This window comes from Microplitis demolitor, chromosome 8 (assembly GCF_026212275.2).
Source record: "Microplitis demolitor isolate Queensland-Clemson2020A chromosome 8, iyMicDemo2.1a, whole genome shotgun sequence".
Lineage (NCBI taxonomy): Eukaryota > Metazoa > Arthropoda > Insecta > Hymenoptera > Braconidae > Microplitis > Microplitis demolitor.
In genome coordinates this window covers 5,979,986-6,001,702 of record NC_068552.1, presented here as the reverse complement: position 1 = coordinate 6,001,702, position 21,717 = coordinate 5,979,986, and the positions used below count along the sequence as shown (strand labels likewise).

At 31.1% G+C, this 21,717-nt stretch overlaps 1 protein-coding gene across 1 annotated transcript in view; it reads left to right on the top strand.

The window, feature by feature from the left end:
- LOC103574729 (1-phosphatidylinositol 4,5-bisphosphate phosphodiesterase epsilon-1) overlaps positions 1-21,717 on the top strand; it is a 184,178-nt gene that overhangs the window by 54,330 nt on the left and 108,131 nt on the right. Inside the window, exons 4-5 of the mRNA XM_014441063.2 lie at positions 14,996-15,453; positions 15,580-15,868. Coding sequence (XP_014296549.2) covers positions 14,996-15,453; positions 15,580-15,868 — 747 coding nt within the window. The remainder of the gene's footprint in view (positions 1-14,995; positions 15,454-15,579; positions 15,869-21,717) is intronic.

Here is a 21,717-nt window from a genome sequence, read left to right as displayed (position 1 = left end):
CTCCATAAACAAGACGTCCGTTTTTATTTATGTCTGAATGTATTCTTTTTTAAACTTCTTTATGAAGTCAAAACTAAGAGCTCCTTAAAAACGTCATGGTAAATTCATAATGAAGTCTTATTTACGAAGTCAGAAAAAAGAACTCTTTGAGAACTCTTTTTAAAGACGTCTTACTGAGTTCGCTAGGTAGCTCATTCGACATCTTGTGAACTTTTTAAAGACTTTTTTAAGATTTTGATGAGACATCCAAATCATAAATAGAAACTCATTCAGAACTCATTAAGACGTAATTTTGCTATCTGGGAGCGCATTTACTAATTAACAATTTTTTTTCTTGCTTACTATTAGGTAACTATTTTTTTTTTTTTTTAAATCATAATTTATCATGTTCTCTTGTATTATAAAAAAATAATAATTTTTCATTTGTATATTAAACAAACAATTTGTTATAAAGGAATGAATTTTTACGCTATATTTTTTTTAAATACTAAAAACAACCATGTGTTTTTTAATCGGAAAAGATTTTAGGAATATCTCAGTCGAATTTTAGCTTTTTTATATTGTAATTCAATCAAATTAATAAAGTTCAAAACTGACATTTTTCAAGATTATGGAAAAAAAAGAAACAATTGAATAACTTGCTTTAAAAAACTGCATGAATTGCATTTAAAATAATACAAAAAATAAAGAGAACATCATATTATCAAAATTTCAATAATCAGGGTGGCCACACACTGAGAAAACCGGGAATATCGGGAATTATCGGGGAATTTAATGCAACCGGGAAGTATCATGGAAATGTCAGGAAATTTTGAAATATATCCGGGAATTGAATTGTTCCAAATTTAGAAAATTTCCAATAATACACTAATTATGAAAATTAAGGGATATTAAAAAAATTTCAAATTTTAAAGGGATTTTTAAAAGGTTGTAACTTGAAGGAAAATGGTCGTACAACAAAAACAAAAAAAGCAAATTGTAGTTTCAAGTGTCTGGTTTACTGATCTGATGTTTAAATTTTTTTATTACGTGTGGTTCCGGAGTAATCCTAAGAAAACTATCGAAAAAGAAATTTACCAAATTTTTACTCGTCTTAAAAACAGTCTTCGAACTCCAATACATTTTTTTCGATAATTATGATTGATAGTTGATTGACCAGGAACCATGCATAATAAAAAAATTTAAAGACCAGATCAGAAAACTAGACACTTGAAGTTACAGTTTATCTTTGTATTTTTCTTGTACGACCATTTTCCTTCGAGTTACAAACTATTGAAAGTTACTAAAAAATAAGAAATTTTTTTAGTATCCCTTAATTTTTGTAACCAGTGTATTTTAAATTTATTCAAATCATAAGATTTCTTATTAAATATTTTAACTCATTTGAAATCATTTCTTTGTGGCCACCCTGATAATAAATAAAAATAATTTTTTCTAAACTTAGTCTTGGGCATAAATAGTACCGGATGGATTTGAGTAGAAGAATAAATTTATATTTCCAAATGCATGTGGTGGCCAAGCGGGCTAAAGTACTTGAACTGTTTTCAGAACTTTAGTCGAAGGGTCGACAGTTCGAGTTTCATCACATGTCGGAAAAAATAAAGACTTCTTCTTTACTAAAGATGAAAAATAATTTATAACTCTCAGTGGGTTAAATGAGTTGTTACGAGTAGATAAATTATTTTTTTCTTCTGAACAAAGAAATAAATAATTTTATTTTTTTATTCAATTCAACTGAAAATAATTTCAATTATTCCAAATAATTTTTAATTATTTGAGGAAACAGAAATATATACAATATTTCTCTCATTTCTTTTTTATTATCTTCTAGAATCCCGTAAGTATGTCGTCTACGAATTAACGTAAAAACAATCAAGTTTTTCCCATTCATTCCTACACAACAGTAAGAGTGCCCCCCATGGAAATAAAATATATAAAAAATATATTTCATGGTGTATGTGAAATATATGTGGCATATAAATAAAATATAAAAAAATTATAATCAGAATGTATGTGAAATATACGCACATATATTTTACATATAAAATAAATATATATCAAATACATAACTTTTGGCCGTTTTTCGTAAATAATAAATATATTTCTTATATAATCAAAATGTATGTCAGATATATTTTTTTCGTACGGCAAATATATATGATGCAATTTAATCAACATATATATGTGCGATATATTTTAAATATATTTCCGTTATTTGGGCAGATTTTTGGTGTGTGTGTGTGTGAGTGTGGAGGGGGGCAGGGGGAGGATTGAAGCAAATAAATGAAGATTGAAAACTCTAACTGGTTCAGGCTAGAGTACCACAGGCACTATCTGACAGGTTGTAAGATGATAAAAGGGCTCATTTTCTTTGTAAGGGAGGGGAAAGGGAGCAGAAAAATAATGATTAAAAATTTCAACTAGTTCAGGCCAAAGTACCACGGGCACTAGCTGTCAGGTTGCAAGATAATGAAAGGGTTCAGATTTTTTTGTAAGTTGGAGGGGAGGGGAGATAAATAATAACGAAAAAAACCAACTGGTTCAGGCTGGAGTACCAAGGGCACTAGCTCTCAGATTGTTCGATGGTGGAAGTGCTCAGTTATTTTTCTGCTCTGTCCCCCCCCCCCCCTCGCCCAAAAAAATAAGACCTCTTCCATCATCAAACAATCTGTCAGCTTGTCACGATATTTGAATATCGCGGCAATCTCACATCAGGTCAGTGAGCAACAGATGGCAGCACACGCTGCTCACACGTCTCTCCATACATTAATATTATGATTATTTTGTTTATATATACAATTTTATTTTAATTATTACTTTATTTTTATTAACTTGATTTCTTATGCATAAATTGTATGGTAATCAGGAAAATTCACTGATTAATACACGTATCCAAGCAGATTTTTAGGATGATGGGAAAATAATCATGCATTTTATTTATATGCTTGTAATTATTGTAGCTGGTCGGCACATGCGCGACGACGCAACAATTGGCATCGATAAATTTATCAAATTATAAATAAATTTAGGGTATTATGCATAAATCATTGATTGATTTTGCAGTTTATGGCAATTCTTATTAATAATGCGGGAAGCAAATAGACATTTAACGTTGGGAACAAGTGAAGTTACACAGTAAACATCCCATACGTTGGTGGGGGTTCTGGTTGAATATTGACATGCGACAGGTATACAATTCCATTTGGTTGAAGTAAGAGAGAAATATAAAAATGGCGCCGGCCGAGGTGCCGGCGTGAGATTCACGTGCTGCCATGGTCAGACGTGGATAATCAGCTGTAAGAGCAGTGTGTGTGCTAGTTGCTGTCTGAAATAATTAAAGCATTTTTTTGTGACACCATTTGGTTTTATTGATATAAATATATAAACGTTGTCTTGCCAGTTAAATTGGTAGCGTATTGGCAAATAATTATTTATTAATTGTTTTCTCATTTGGACCAATGGAGCCTGTACGCGTTCTATACATTGATGACGACTGTAAGCACCTTTGATTAATTCATTGGCGTGTAACTTTGTTTTCCCGCGTTGGTGGCCATTTGCAATCGCGTAAGAGTGAAAGAGATAGCGACTCTCCAGTATTAATACAAATTTATAAGCATATGATGAAAGAAGTGATTATAGAGCCCAGTGGATGTTAAAGTAATAACCGAAACTACTTATTATTGTTTGACTAGTACCAAATATTGATTTTGGAGAATATTTGGGTATTACTAATTTTATTTCAAGTAGTTAATATTAATTTTGTTGTGATAAATCATATGCGACTGGATTCTCACTAATCATTTATAATTAAGTGAATTTATCTTGGCAATTGAAAATTATATGCGATTTATTTTGATTAATTTGAATTATCATTATTACGATTATTTTCCTGCGTTTACTATTATGTTATTAATCACGTGGGAGTGATACAATAATTTTGCAAATATTATTTATAATTATTTTTGATTCCAATATTTATTGGTATTACTATTATTATTTTTCTGATAATATTGTTATTGTGAATACTGCGTGATATTCACCAGGGGAAATTTTTCCAGAATTATTTATTGGAAATATTTAGGAATTATTTCTAGATTATTTTTATTTTATATTTTTATGATCACATGCGAGTGATATAATAATTTATAATTACTAAAGTATTACTTACGATTATTATTATTTAATCATATTCATTTCTTTATTTTTACGTGCGAGTGAAATTGCGATGTACACGTGGTAAATTTTTTTGCGTGTGATACTTATTGTTTATTTATCATCATTATATTTTTTTTATTTGTATGCGCATACCAGTATTATTTTGTAAGTGAACTAGCATTATTTTAGTTTGATATCTTTATGTTGGGTATGTGATACAACTGAATATTAAATTTATAATTTAAAATATAATTTGAAACAAATGGTCATCGACCAAGTATTAATTTAAATTTTATTTATTTACATTATTGCTATCTTTTTCTTGCTATCCTCTTCCTAAATCTGAAATTGCTATCCTGTATTTTATTTTTACTTTCATTTTCATTTTTCTCCATTGTATTTTATTTTTTTGAATTTGTTCGTGGGGAACACGAACTGGCGCCCAACTAGGATTTTCTAACCCAGCCTGAGCAGAGCTGCGGGTCCAGGGAGATATCTCCAGGTGAGACTTTTGGTTTGTTTTCTTATTTTTATTTTCAGTTTTCACCAACAGAGAGCTATAACGGCTATTAAGCACCAACCACACTCCGCCGTGGGACGTGTGAAATAGAGGAGAACGGTATAAGCTATATCCCTCGGTACTCCAGCCTGCACCAGTTGAAATTTTTAATCATTATTGTTCTGCTTCCTCTTCCCTCCCTCACAAAATATATGAGCACTTTCATCATCTTATAACCTGACAGCTAGTGCCGATGGTACTCCGGCCTGAACTAGTTAGAATTTTTAATCATTTTTTTTCTGCTACTTTCCCCCTCCTCTCCACAAAATGATCTGAGCCCTTTCACCATCGAACAGTCTGATAGATAGTGCCGTTGGTACTCCGGCCTGAACCAGTTGGGATTTTCAATCATGATTTTTCTACTCCCTTCCCCCTCCCTTACAAAAAAAATGAGCCCTTTTATCATCTTACAACCTGACAGATAGTGCCTGTGGTACTCTAGCCTGAACCAGTTGGATTTTTCAATCATTATTTATCTGCTTCAACCTTCCCCCTGCCCCCTCCACACACACACACACATCAAAGATCTGCCCAAACAACGAAAATATATTTAAAATATATCGCACATATATGTTGATTACATTTCATCATATATATTTGCCGTACAAAAAAAATAAATGTGACATACATTTCGACTATATAAGAAATATATTTATTCTATACGAAAAACGGCCAAAAGTTATGTACTTGAAATATATTTATTTTATATGTAAAATATATGTGCGTATATTCCACATACATTCTGATTATAATTTTTTTATATTTTATTTATATGCCACATATATTTCACATACACCATGAAATATATTTTATTTCCATGGGGGATGGTATAAACTTGTACCCATAAAATCTTATAAGACATTGATGCATTGGAAATTATTATCTCATTAGATTCCTATAAAAATTTCGCTTACGAATTCAAGTGAAAAAATAAAACTATTTTCTCATTCATTCTTTCACAACAACACGAAACAAGACGCCATTTCCAATTGATTCTCTTACGAAATGTAAATATGATACATTCCTATTCATTCCGATAAAAATGTGAACATGTACAACAAATTATATATAAGAATGAATGAGACATAAGTTGAAGGATTTGGTAGGTTTCTATCGAATTATGCTCGGGTTTAAATATTTCATGGGTTCTAATATGGACTATCATTTTTTGATAAGACACTTTGCCGATTCATTCTCATGAAAATTTTTTTATGAGAATCTATCGGATTTTTTAAGCAGGGTAGTAACATTTATCTGACATAAACTGCTTTTTCTATAAATACTTAACAATTATTAACACGAAATTAGATAAATACTGCTCTCATGAGTCACTGTCTCATAATCACGGATCATACCAATTATGAAACACTTAAAATAAATATAAATACTTTATTAAACTACTTAAAATTCGTTATCAATAGGAAGATAATAAGCTAAACTATTAGTTGACATGTTTCAAGTATTTTTTAATCATTGATATATTTCTTAAAAACTGGAAATAATTGCATTCATACACGTCACTATTTTACTTAAAAAAAAAAGTTTTTTTTCATACAACCTGACACGGGCATTCAATATATTTTTTTTTTCTACATTTTAAAGTATCAACAAAAATAAATTAATCTAATCAATATATTAGTAATTAACAATCATAAACATTATATTGTAAGTACCAAATAAATTGAAAATTATTTTCCTGATATAACAACTGAATTCGATCGAATTAAACCGAGTTAAAACGAATTTGAAATTTAAAATTGGTTTTATTCTGTTTAATTCAAATCCAAATTTTCAACTCAGTTGAATTCTGCTTTGCAGAATTCGACAGAATATAATAGAATTAAAATTTTGAATTCGGTTGAATTTAGTTGTTTGATCGGGGTTGTAATTGAGATTTTCATCACATGTTTCATAAACTAGGCAGTGTTCCATAATATCGACTTTTTACCTTACTTAAATGTGATGCAAATAACAATGATATTCTATCTGATTTTTCTAAATTTAAATAAACTTACATTTAGTTACAAAAATATAATTTTTTTTCAACCTGATTGCTTTATAGATATAACCTTACTTCAATTTATTCAAGTTATCGAGTCAATAATGGTCGAACGCATCAAAATAATACTTTGTAGAACAGAGTGAACTCAGAGTGTGCTTAGAGTAAATACATACTCAAACCGGGGTGTATCCAGAGTAAGTGAATACTGAGAAAGTAAAATTTACCGAAGTTTATTATTTTTAGATTATTCAAGATCATTTATTGAATATAAAAAGGGCATTCAGCATCCGAAATTAAAGTAGATTTCTCATCCTCCCTTTATTTTTGAGTTCTAAGATAAAATTAAAGCATAAAGTAATTTTTCATTGATATTTTTGATAAATTTCGAGGTCAAAAACCATCAAAGCTAGCGCATTGGAATTTCAACCATAAAACAGTACTCAATCATGTAACTTTAAGCCTTTATCAAAATTTGAAAAATTATCCAAAAACATAAAGTATAAAAAAGAAAAAAATAGCTTTTTTTTCAGCTTTGATATTTTCTATACATTATAGAAATAGAAGTTTCCGTTAGAAAGAAACTAAAGCAAAAAACCATCGAAACAACATTTTTTATTAATTTGAAAACTTTTAATTGCCACCATTTCCCAAATACTCAACCAATCTTTGAAATTTTTGATCTTGATTAACTTAATGGCCTGAAGAATCTGTATACAAAATTTTGTAATCATCCGTCGAATACTTTCAAAGGTATGTAATGATAAGTTAATGACATTTTCAGCATAAAGCAAGAGTAAATTATGAAACTTTGAACCCTTATGTAAACTGGAAAAATTATTGTAAAACTAGATATAAAAATGTAAAATATAGCTTATTTTATCAGCTATCAAAATTTCTTTTACCTAGTAAGGATAGAGATGTCCGTTAAAAAATTATTCATGAAAATACCAAAAATGTCACATTTTTAGAATTTTAAATGTTCACCATTTCTAAACTAATTGACCGATTTTGCTCATCTTCGAGCTTAACTGAGTTAATCGTTCATAGAGTAAGTGTGCCGTTTTATTAAGATTCGTTGAAAATTGTATACATAAACTTGTAAAATTGAGAGAATGCACAAAAGGATTCTGGTGTAGGTGTGGTTAATTTAATAACTAAAGATTAACACAAAATTACAGATTATCAATTAGATGTTTTATTAACAATATGAACACTGAAAACCTGTGAGAAAAATACTTAATAGCAAATGCGACTAAATACTAACGTGATAACGAGTGTAAACAATACTAAATTCACGTACAAAAACTCGACACGTGGTCGGTAGCGGATCAGAACGCGGTGTAATTAATTTATAACTAATTAGACGCGAGCAACAATTTTTGTATATACTCAATAATCAGTAGCCTTGATATACTAGCTAATTATTGCGTATATTTTAGCGAAAATTAAGCGGAGTTATCACACGAGAATAATTTATACTGAGCGAAGTGGTTAGACGGATAGCTGTATTCGTATTAAACCATCCACGATGTAGATTGAAGTGATGAGATGGTGGCTTCTTCCTGAGTTGCCACCTGGTGGTGACGTGGCAGAAGACGAATTTTTCCATTGGCTTAGAAGCGCGCCAACAGGAAGTAGTTGATAGTGAATTCTCTCATTGGCTGTCCAATATACAACGAATTATCTGATTGGCTGGATTGTAGCGGGTTCTCATAGAAATTGGGTGTATTGGGCCCAGATAGCAAGTGACCCGGCACTATACTGACTTGCAGTCAGTAGCGAATTTGGCAGCTCCCGGGCATAGCGGAAATGCACGAAGATTTTCAAATTAGTTAAGCTCGTGACTAAACAAAATTTTTGAACCAATGGTATTTTTGGAACCTACTCGATGAATTATGATAGATAATGGCAATATTCTTCAATAATTCCACCATGAGGACAAGTTCAAAAGATAGATTTCTATGAAATCTACTGAAAACCTTTTTTTTATTACCTGAAACATACTTTATGATTATAAAAAAAATTATTCAAGGAAACATAAATATTAGACATTGTTGTGACAATGTAATATAGGATATACTATATTACCTTTAAAAGAGGCACTTTGTCGGATGACAGAGCAGTAGCTGTGCCAGAGTCATCCCCGAGTTCAGAATTTACCACTTAGAAATATATTCATTGTTAGCGGCACCACGAAAGGCTGGATGCGATCTAGCAGTCTTATCGCCTCGCCGTTTAAGAATAGTCTGACATCACTCGTCAAGTATTTCGTTAATACTTACTCTGTGTGTGTGTCTCTGCACAATAAAATAACTGATTTTTATTTCGACAACCAACTGTTTTTTTTTTTTTTTTTTGAGTAACGAATTAAATTTGTAATTCGATCAAGTACAACTTTTGCGAGCAATTCTTTTGTGTTCATATTAAGTCAAGCTGACAAAGGCAATTTATATTTTGTTTGTAACCGATAATTTTTGTGATACCGATCAATTATTTTGTTTGTTTAACATGAGACTATTTATTTTATGTTAATTCTGATCAATTATTTAATCTTAAGTGCCTGACCTTTCGCTGACCCCACTTGAATTTTCCATAAGGACCTAACATGGGCTTTATCAGGTTTACCTTATTTTAAATAAGGCCCAGATCAGGATATCCTGACGAGGAACTGATATGGATGTAACGCGTAAGACCCATGAGGTCCTTATCAGGATTACCGTATCAGGTCCTTACGAGGATATCCTCATAAAGTCTTTATAAAGATTATCATTGCATGTCCTTACCAGGATATCCTCATCAAATCTGTATCAGGGTTGCCTCATTAGTAATTATTTAAAGAAAAACATTAAATTGCGAAAAAAAAACAAGAAATTTTAATTTGATTCGGAATATGATTTATTGTATTAAGAGCATCACTAAGAGGAAGCAAACAAGTTTTTTATTGATGAAAAAATCCTGATGGATTCAAAGTTCTTGATGCTATCCACTGCGCTAGCACTGGATACAATGACGTAATTTTTGTATTATATTCTTTTGTACTTTGTTTAACTTTTAGCCTGTAAATAAAATGCTTAAAGGGATCGGATAACTTTTTTATTAATAAGGATATCCTCATGTGGCCCTGATAAGTAACACGTCAGGTTGACCTAACAGCAAATAACTTTTTTTTGAATAAGGATATCCTGATGAGGTCCTGATAAAAAACTCGTTAGGTTGAGCTGATGACACATAACTTTTTTTTGAATAAGGATATTGTAACGGGGTAAATTGAGTTATATTATCGACCGAAGTCGTGATTTTTCACGATTGGTCACTTACCCTACCTGCAACACCAAATGAGCATTCAATTAAGTTTTTCGACTTGTCGCCGGGCGCGATAATTGAAAATACTTGCACGGGAGGCCCACTCGTAATTAGGTAGAGGAGCAGTGTTCCGATCATGGCTGCAAATAATCGAGTGAAATTAATAAAACTGGAAAACAGTAGCAGAGACGGGGCAGAGCCGGTAGGACTGGGCAACCATCTGGACGCACGGATACATACAGAGCCGGAAGAACCGAGTAACCAGCTAGACGCAGGACTTCTGACTACCGAACATCAGGTAAATAAATTAAATCGCACTTGGTTTTTCGTTGTGGAACCAAGCGATATTTTTATCCATCTGATAATCGAATACCAGGCAGATAGCCTAAACGATGAGTTGATCCAAGAGAGTTAACACGAGAAGGAGAACTCGAGACGACCTGTTACACGAAACATACACGGTCCAGAACCTACTACACGGACGAAATAGAAAAAGACACGGACAACGACAACTCATACAGAACGAGCGATGGAAAAAGAAATCAACGCAAAATGTAATAGGTATTTGTAAAATATCTCATGCAGGAAAGTCGGATTATTTGTTAAATAAAATACATAAGTAAACGTCGTGTCCGCGAAGTATTGTCGTGTCTATTAACGAGTAATAAAATAATCGAAAAATTGGACTCAGTAATAATTAGTTTTGTTATATCCAGGCAGGGAGGCCGGATTTGCTGCACAATAGAAATTTCCAGGCAGATTGTGTAAGTCACTTACCGAAAATCAATTGCAATCTAGTGAAAATTAACTAGTTAGTAATATTAGGATAGAATTAATTATGAGTAAAACAAACGAATAAATTAAATAAAATCAATTAACAATTTATAAACGTTAAATGTGTCGTGAAGTAAAACGTGAGAATTAATGTTTAAGTTTTGAGTATTGGATATAGAGGTAGTAATAGAATGTTAAGTGGTCAAATAAAATAAATCATATAACCGTTTTAACGAAATTATTGATAAAGGAAAGGTTATCGTTTATAAGAAATCAGTTGGATGGAAATTAATTTCAAGGTTTTAAGGTTTAGTTTTAAGGTTTTAACCACGTATAGGGTCAAGGTGACAGCGTGAATGAGTTGTAATAATCGATTAGATGGTCCAGGGGACCGTACGGGAATAAAATAAGGTTTTAGCCACGTAGAGGGTCTCGTCGACCGCATGTCTAGGTTAAGGAAAGAGTGTATAATAGTCCAGGGGGCTAAGTGTGAGTGTGTGTGAGTGATATAGCTAAAGGTAGTTTGCTTAATTAAGGGTGAATTAATTATTGTTTCAAAATCGTCAAAGGTAGTTGGAGTTAGGTAATAAGGTATAAAAAGTTATAAGATTAAAAAGTATAAAATATTATCATGGTTAATAAGTACAAGGTTAAAATTGTTGATTGTGAAATAATTAATTAATTATAAATTATCCTTCCTCATCCTTCTCTTACAAATAAATCTTACGACGAACCTGATGAATTAAGATCCGGTTCTGGAAGACCGTAATACTCTATTCCAGTGGCACCCTAAAAAAGGACAACCAGAGTAACAGCATAGCCCTGTTATAATATCCTGATGAGGTCCTTCAGAGGAACTCGTAAGGCTTGCCCTAATAAGGCAAACCTTATATTAACCTAACAAAATCCTCATGGTACTTCAGGCAAATCAGGAAAAAATTCTAGTCGGGGATCCGCCACACTGAGCTGATTTATTTTGATAATTGTTTATGTGGTGATTATTAAATCACCTGGCGCCCAACTTTAAAAATTTCGGACAAGGTTGCCAAATAGTAAGTTTATTCGGACTTCTCTCCGGTAGATCCCCGGTGGTAAAAAAACCGTTACAATATCTTAAATGTAATTTAAATATATTAATAATATTAGAAATAAATGTTTAAAAATATCTAAAAATTATGCTAACAATATATTTTAAATATATAAAAAATATATGTTTAATTTCACCAACAACAGAAGAAAAAAAAATATAATAATATTACAAATTTTTCTATGTATTTGGAATATATATTGTTTATATTTTTATACATGTATGTTATATATTTTCTAAGATATAGGGGTAGAGGAGGCAATACGAGGTACCCCCAAAATTTTATAAAAAAAAATTTTTTTTTAGTAAATATAATTGAGCATTTTTTTTTGTTAAACTTTTTCAAAAATCAAAAGGGTAAGTCGAAATATATTAATGACTTTTTATGACGAAAACCATCAAAAAAATTTTTTTTCTTCTCTGTTGGATCCAATAATTACGTAAAATGTATTTTTTTTCTATGTTAATTGATTACAAAAAAATTCAATATTCAAAATTCGAATATATTTAATATCCAGATTTTTTTTACCTTTTTTAGGTACTTCCCTATTTTGCCCGAAAAAATGTAATTTTTTTTTTTTAATGGCTTCTGGAAATTTTTTCTATTTACTTTGGATATCATCAGAAAAAAATGATCTACTGCATTTGAGTCCTTCAAAACTTAGGATTTCGTTACGTACCCCGTTTTGCTCCTCCCACTCTTTTGTTAATATACCCGGGAAAAAATGATCAGACATAAAAAATGACCATGCCTGACCAGGCCTAGCCAAGCATGTTCAGGTCTGATCAGTTATGTTCATGTCTGTTCATGCCCACCCGGGTAAAAAAATAATAGATAAAAAATGGCCCTATACAGTTATATATAATTATGTATAAAAATTAGGGTGCTTCATTTCCGGCGAAAGTATTTTTTTTTGTTGCTCATCAAGCAAGATATTGTTTTTTATGCTGAAACAAAAATTCCTGCCAAATTTGAGCTCTTAATTCCAATCCTAAGTACTTTCCATTTGATTTCATAGATTTCCCATTTAAAATATACGTAAATTAAATTACTTTTTTTTTAACTTTCTAATACTCAGCTGCGTTTTATGATATCGACGCGGTTCTGGTCGCAAATTGTAGGGCATTTGGTGTTCTTCAAAAGTGCCCATAGTAACTTAGCTGTAATTCCAGCTGTTTCACTGATATCAGCTGAGGAAGTCATTTCTCGTATCAAATTGACCTTTGTTGGCTTGCAGAACGTAAACCAATGAATGCACACCAAAAATGTGAGTGGGAATTTTGTAGGAAATTTCATTCCCTTCAAAAAAAGTCTTTTGAGTCAAGTCGCTAAAGCCCATAGTTTCCGAGTTATAGAAATTTTAATAATTTAAAAAATATAATATCAACTGTCATCTTTTTTTTTTTAATACTATATTTTTCAAATTATTAAAATTTCTATAACTCGGAAACTATGGACTTCAGCGACTTGACTCATAGGACTTTTTTTGAAGGGAATGAAATTTCCTACAAAATTCCCACTCCCATTTTTGGTGTGCATTCATTGGTTTACGTTCTGCAAGCCAATAAAGGTCAATTTGATACGAGAAATGACTTCCTCAGCTGATATCAGTGAAACAGCTGGAATTACAGCTAAGTTACTATGGGCACTTTTGAAGAACACCAAATGCCCTACAATTTGCGACCAAAACCGCGTCGATATCATAAAACGCAGCTGAGTATTAGAAAGTCGAAAAAAAGTAATTTAATTTACGTATATTTTAAATGGGAAATCTTTGGAATCAAATAGAAAGTACTGATTGGAATTAAGAGCTCAAACTTGGCAGAAATGTTTGTTTCAGCACAAAAAATAACATTTTGCTTGATAAGCAACAAAAACAATACTTTCGCCGGAAACGAAGCACCCTAATAACTATATACAATTATATATAATTATTTCTATAAAAATAAAAAAAATTCGGGCGTGTACGGGCTCTGAACCGTGGACCTTGCGCTCGGAAATTTAACCCGCTACCCTCTGACCTAAGAGATATACTTGAAAAGCAAGTTTTGTATGAACTTTAAGTAATAAAAATTTTATACGTGATAGATTCTTGGTCAACAAAATTTTGTATCTCATGCATGATAGATTTTTAGTCAACAAAATTTTATATCTTATTTATTAATTATTGATTTATAGTTATATGAAATCATATATAAGTTATATATCATTATAACAACGTTAGTTATATATAATTATAACTACGTTAGTTATATATAATTATAACTAAGTTAGTTATGTTTAATTATAACTAAGATTATGAATTTAATCCCATATATCAGGCTGGATCTGACAAGAACAGGCATAGACAGGTATAATGAGGCCTGAGCGTATTTAATTCTTCAGACATGAACAGACACGAACAGGCATGAACAGACATGGACAGGTATAATCAGGCTCCGCCTTGGCCAACAATTACATGTGATCTGAGGCTTTCTTTTTTACTGCCCATGGAGTAAATACTATTTTTCTCCTCGACGGGGGTGGAACGCGGCAACTTCATTTTTCACAGCGGGACGTAAGTCGACGCTTTCAGCCCGGAGGCGAGAAAAAGTGAATTTTTTATCCCATTAATGCTCTTGAATATTCAAAAAATAATAAATTGCATAAAACTTTTTTAATCAACAACATTTGCAAAATCAATTGAAAGAAATCAATAGTTTCCATCAACTGAAAACAGTATTTTTCTAAATTCATAATTGTTCTTATCACATACATAGACGACTTCAGCTCCATCTCTCAATTTTTACTGTGATCTCACATTTTATTCAATTAAATACATCGTTTTTGACAGAAATATTTCAATAATATGCTTAAAACCGCAGTCTTTAGTCAAACCTCCCAATAAACTCGTTTCAATTTCCATATTTTGGAATCAATTTGAATTTACTTGATCCAAGTACGGATAGGCCAAGTACACAGCGTATTTCGGAGGAAAACACAATTTTTTTAAATGTAGACTACTTGAATACAAAAAATTTATCTTAATATATGATTTATTGAATTACTTTCCTTGAAGGGTACTCATTATAAGACTCAATAATCAATTATGAACTTTGTTCTCTCTTATGTTAGGTTCTTCATCATGGTACGACATTAGTTCATTGGGATTATGAAGGAGCTGGGGGTTCACGAACGACACTAGTGTACGCACGCGTTGATCGTGCTTGTGGGACATTAGTATGGGAAAAACCAACATGGAGTCCATTAAAAACACCCGGATTCGGTGGAATTTCATCCGAATTTTCATTAACAGTAAATCCTGAAGAGTCTGTACCACCAATTCTTATCTCAAAATATACATCTCTCCAGACGGAATGTGCTTCTATTAGTTTAGAAGAAGGTTACTTGGATCTAAATTCCGTGAAAGAAGTTATTATTGGCTGTTGTGATAAAGATAGAGAAGTAGAACTGCGTGGTATCTGTAAAAGATACGGTCTCCCCGGTTCTGACTCTTGTATCGGCCTGATGTATGGTTCAAGTCTATCTGATAATCGGATCATTTTTTTCCTCGGTCCACCTGCTTTAAGCAAGTACGTATAAAATCTATTGATGTAATGAACAATACATTTTAACGCCAATGTATTTTTCTATATAATCTTTATTCTTGTTCATATGTTTAATTATGTTTGTTCTTTATTTTATTGTTTTATAAATAGACTGTGGTACATGGGTCTTTGTTGGATTCTGCGAGGTTTAAAACGTCAGCAACAATTAACGGATAGACGATCTCGGTGGTTAAAAGAAAAATATCTTCAATTATATTTTGAGGAAGGCTGTGTCGAACCAACTACAGCTGATGCAATTAGAGTCTTTGGTGGACGAGATTGGTCTACGACTGATAGTATTGGCACATTATCACCTACCAATAGTGGCAATATTCGACGGCGGACTCCTAAACCTGGAAAAAAAACTAAATCAATTAGTAACATACATGGTTTAACAAAGGTTTATAACTCATTACTGTTGTTCAAGAAATAATTTTGGTAAATGTGCAGATAATAGGCTCCACCTATTTTTAATTAGCAATCATCAAATTTTTTACGTATCACTTTTGTCTTTGGTTCACTCACAAGTACATGACAGATTCAATATAAAATTTTACTCCTCGTATTTACACTGGTCAAAAAAATTAAGAGATATAAAAAAAATTCCAAATGTTTGAGTGATTTTCAACATGCCGTAACTTGCTGAAAAATGATCGAAGAGTAAAAATAAAAAAAAAGGAAACTGTAGCCTCAAGTTTCTAGTTTTGAGATCTGGGTTTTAAATTTCGTTATCATGTACTTATTTTGGAGTAATCTTAAGAAAACCAACGAAAAAAAAAAAAAATTCCGAATTTTCGCTCATCTTCAAGAAAGTCTATGGACTTCAATAAATTTTTCTTGATTATTTAACCTTATCACTCTTTCAGGAAATTTTATACCTTTTAATTTGCCTCCCTCAAAAAAGCTCTACGACAATTTGGCAGCAAGTTATCATTTATAAAAGCAAAAAAGTCTATTTGGGCTTTAACAATCAACAACTCGGGACATATTGGTCATACAGAGAATGGATGCAGGGTTTTGAAAACAGCCAAACATTCTCTATTAGACACAATTAGTGACTTTTAATAGAAAAAACTTTTCTGAAGCGATAATGTTGATTAAAAAACAGGTAAAAATTCGCATATTTAAGGATATTTGAAAATCTTGACATAACTTTGGATATATGACGGATAAGCAAAGAATATCGTTAGTTTACTTTTAACCTTGAAGTGTCCTTGAAAAACCCTGAAAATTTCAAAGTGTTGCGATTTTTTTTTCTTAGTGTTCCAAAGCTTGAATTTATCGTTTTTGCCAAAATCCACCATAATGAGTGATTCTTTGGTTTTCAATCATTTCTACAAGGTCAGAAAGTTTTTTTAGCGACGAACTTGATTTCTTTAATCAAATACAGTGATTATTGAAAAAAATTCGAAAAAAAAAAATATTTTTCAATTTTTTTTTTTTTTTTTTTTTTTTTTTTCAAGAAAATTGATTCTTTCCAAATTTTTTTCTGTCAATATTTTTCTTCCTTCACATCATCTTTACAATTGATTTTCTTAACATCGAAACCATTTCGAAAATGATAAGAAAAAAAAATATAAAAAAAAAACATTGCGAAAAAATCTATTTTCTTGAAAAAAAAAATTTATTCGTTAATTATTTCCAATAATTAATATTTTCGATAAGAAAAATAAAGCTTGTCGCTAAAAAAAACTTTCTGACCTTGTAGAAATGATTGAAAACCAAAGAATCACTCATTATGGTGGATTTTGGCAAAAACGATAAATTCAAGCTTTGGAACACTAAGAAAAAAAATTCGCAACACTTTGAAATTTTCAGGGTTTTTTAAGGACACTTCAAGGTTAAAAATAAACTAACGGTATTCTTTGCTTATCCGTCATACATCCAAAGTTTTGTCAAGATTTTCAAATATCCTTAAATATGCGAATTTTTACCTGTTTTTTAATCAACATTATCGCTTCAGAAAAGTTTTTTCTATTAAAAGTCACTAATTGTGTCTAATAGAGAATGTTTGGCTGTTTTCAAAACCCTGCATCCATTCTCTGTATGACCAATATGTCCCGAGTTGTTGATTGTTAAAGCCCAAATGGACTTTTTTGCTTTTATAAATGATAACTTGCTGCCAAATCGTCGTAGAGCTTTTTTGAGGGAGGCAAATTAAAAGGTATAAAATTTTCTTGAAGAGTGATAAGGTTAAATAATCAAGAAAAATTTATTGAAGTCCATAGACTTTCTTGAAGATGAGCAAAAATTTGGAAATTTGTTTTTTGTTGGTTTTCCTAGGAATACTCCGGAACCGTGCATGATAACAAAAGTCGAAGTCCAGATCTCAAAACTAGAAACTTGAGGCTACAATTTGCTTTTTTATTTACGACCATTTTTCACCTATAACAGGGCTATGCTGTTACTCTGGTCGTCCTTAATTAAGAGCGCCACTGGAAGTGATAACGGCCTCCCAGAACCGGATCTTAGATCATCAGGGCCAGTGTAATTTCATTGAATTGTAAGAGAAGGAAGAAGAAGGATAATTTATAAATAATTTAAATAATTTTAATTAATAATTTTACCTTTTATTTAATAAGTCTTTTTAACCTTATAAACCTTTATAACCTCATACCTTATAACTTTTTATAAACCTTATAACTTTTTATCTTATAAACCTTATAACTTTTTATCATAACTTTATAACCTTTTATTTATTGTACCCGTATTATTTTACTTAAACCTAATTTTTTTATTAACCCGAAATATTTTATTTATCAAAATTTGCCAACTACCTTTAGCATTTTACACACACTCACACACTCAATAAGCCAGCTACCTTTGGCAATTATTTCCTTACTGATAATTTAAAATCGCTTAACCTTCGCGAGACCTTAATTAATATCAAAATAATTTCCTAATTCATTTCACTCACACACCCACTCAGTCTCCCGGACTTTATTTCACATACACACTGAGTTTAAAATAAATTTTCCCGCCAATTTTAAATAAATTAATTAATTTAAAAGAATTTAATAATTATTAATTAACTTTAATTTTTCTTAATTATTTCTTTTTATTTTATCACATTCACTACTACTTATTTTAACTCAAAATCAAAGATTTCGTACTCCGTTTTATTATTCACATTTTTACTCAATTCTTCAGACCCAAAGTTCAACCACAGGTACTTTTATCACAATAATTATTTATCCTTATTCTATTAATTCCTTTTCTTTCATTATTTATCTTAAATAATTAATAATTGTTTTATTAATTAACTTAATTTTACTCTTTTAATTATTATCGGTGACCTTGACCACGAGACTTTTTATAATTATTAGCGAGACAATTCATTTTATTTATAATTGTTTTATTCGTGTTATCATTTAATTTAATTATGATTACTTAATATTATTGACTCGTAATTTGTAACTAGATTCGACAGTTTCTGGTACGTGGGTTACACGACCCACCTGGAAACTTCTAGAATATTTCCGGCTACCTGCCTGGAAATATCTACTATGCAAAAGCTCTGGCTACCTGCCTGGAGTTAATTGATTAATTATTTTATATAATTTAACCTCAGTTAACTTGATTAATTTTTAATTTACGAATTAATTTATTTCATTTACGGTCAATTAATTTACGAATGATTACTCGAGATCCGACGATACCGGACGTATGACTATGTACTTAATGAAATCTTTCGGCTTCTTGCCTGGAATAATTTTAAATAAATACCTTTACAACAAATTAAATTTTCCTATCTGTCCTCGTCGTGGTTGTCCTTGTCTGTCGTTTTTGTCCTAGTGGTTATTATTTTCCGGTCTATATCTCCGTCTCGTTCTCCCTCGTTTTATCTCCACTCTCTCTAACTCTCGTCTCCACAACAACCTCGTTCTCTCATTCACCTGTTATTCAGATGCAATAAGTATCGGAAATAAAAGTACCGGCTACCTGCCTGCTATCTTACAACAGTTTTTTAGAAAATCTATAGCTTGGTTTTACAATAAAAGACCAAGTCACAATTTAATAATTACCTGATAATTAATTCTGTGTCTAACAATGGCGTCAGGTTACTTTCTAATTTACACTCGGCTCTGGACTATCTCCGTTCCGGTCACTACTAGGTCCGTCTGGTTCAACCGTTCCGGTAACAAGTGTCGTTTTTCGTTCCGGTGCCCGTTTATAATTACTCGCTCCCCGCATGACTTCGGGCGTTTTTGGTCTCGAGTTACTCTTACTTAATTCTAAGTGGGGGACTGACGGTCGAGCATTTAGAGTTTTCACTTCTGGACGACTAGTCGCATCCTACCTGGGATAAACCTGGGTGGTTAGGTCACGTGATCGACCGTGCGCATACTAGATCTTATTGTGACTTAATTTGTACGCGGTAAATTCAAATTTACGGCTGTTACACACCGAGTTACAGCGTGTTGAACTCAAAAATTTGGAAGTGTTTTTATATCCCTTAATTTTTTGTGACCAGTGTATTATATTTTTAGGCAAATTTTTTTTTATATTTATTAAATCTCAGAGTTTTTATTTTTGAATATATACAGTGTAACTTAAGGGTGTAGTCTAGTTCAGGCTAAAAAAATAATCTATTTTTAGAAATTTCTCACGAGCTAGCTATGAAAAATAAGTATACAAACACTGTGAGGGATGAAAAATTTAGTCTTGAATTACAAAAAAAAATTTTTTTGAATTTATATTTATAAGTATGTTCACACAAAAGATGTACTCTAATGGAACGCTATAATTTAAAAGCAGGTTGGCTCAATCACGATATCTTAGCAACGGCTTATCAGAAACAAAAAAAAATCGAAGTTCTTTCGATTCGGTATGACAGTGACTTCGAAATAAACAAACAATATTAATTTTGGACTATTTTTACTGATTTTAATTAACAAAAATAAAAAAAATTGGAAAAAAACCATTCGGCAGCCGAAATGGAAGTAGGTATCTCCTATGTAACGCGCCTTGTCATTCAGATGCTAAACACAATTTTCAACGGATCGCGATGAAACTGGACATACTTATTCTCTGAGCGATTAACATGAACGAGTTTGAAAATGAGATTATTCGGTCAATAAGTTTAGAAATAGTGGAACTTTGAAAATTTTTTAATTTTCTGAAGAATCCATCTTGAGTACAAATACAAAAGCTATATATCTATAAAATATGAAATTCACAAACAAATTCTATTAATAATCAATGAGTTAAATCGTGACAATTAAAGATAATTGAACGTACTTCCATATGCAACAAACAGAGATGATCTAATATTTTCAGATTAAAAGTTATTTTAAAAAAAAATTACTATTCGTTTAAAAAGTTATGTATGAGGCATTCCACGCCAAATTGACCACTTTGCAACCCGATCCCCTTCGATTTGGCTGATAATTTTCTGACCCATCGAAAACGTCTTACAATATTTTAAAAAAATTTTTTTACCCAACCAAAAAAAATTTTTTACCCAACCAAAAAAAAAAAGTTATGAATTTCAGGAAAGAAAGGCTATTTTCAATAAGCTATAACTTTTTCAAAAGTTTTATAAGTAGTTGTATTGGTAGATATACCGATTGTTTTATGGTGGACACCTTTTGGTTCCGATGAACTGTTAAGAAAATGTAGAGATGTCAAATGTTACTTTACTAAGAATCGATCGGTTCTAATGAATTCTCGATTTCAGGTATTTTTTATTCATGATTCTTAACTTAGCCGACAATCAACAACTTTCGAATTTTTGTTTAACAACCCAATTACAAAAAAACTAAAAATATGCACATGTCGAAAATTAGAAAAACTATGAGTGCAATTTTTTGAATATTTCTTTTTTATGATTTATCGTTTTAAAAAAAGTCTAAAAATTACTAAACGCCACCTAACTTCAGTATAATTTTTATGTTCTTTTTGCAAATAAAGTCATACATGAATAATATAATTTTTACTTTTATAATCAGGCCATTTTATTTTATGGTAGTAATATTGAATTGATTTACCGTTTCCTCGATAAATTCACCTAAGTGAGGTTTACTTCATGAAGAATCTCCAAGAAACAATTTAATTTTAGTACAAGAAGAAGTACTTCGATTATCCAATTACTCAGCTACATTTAGTCGATTCAGCGACTTACCGATTAAGTTGGTTGATTTACCGAGCAAACAAGAGTTATTAGGTATTTATTCGACAATCAATTGATTTCTTATCTTTAATAATCCTACTGTTTCAATATACCGATAAAAAATTTTTTTTGTTGAC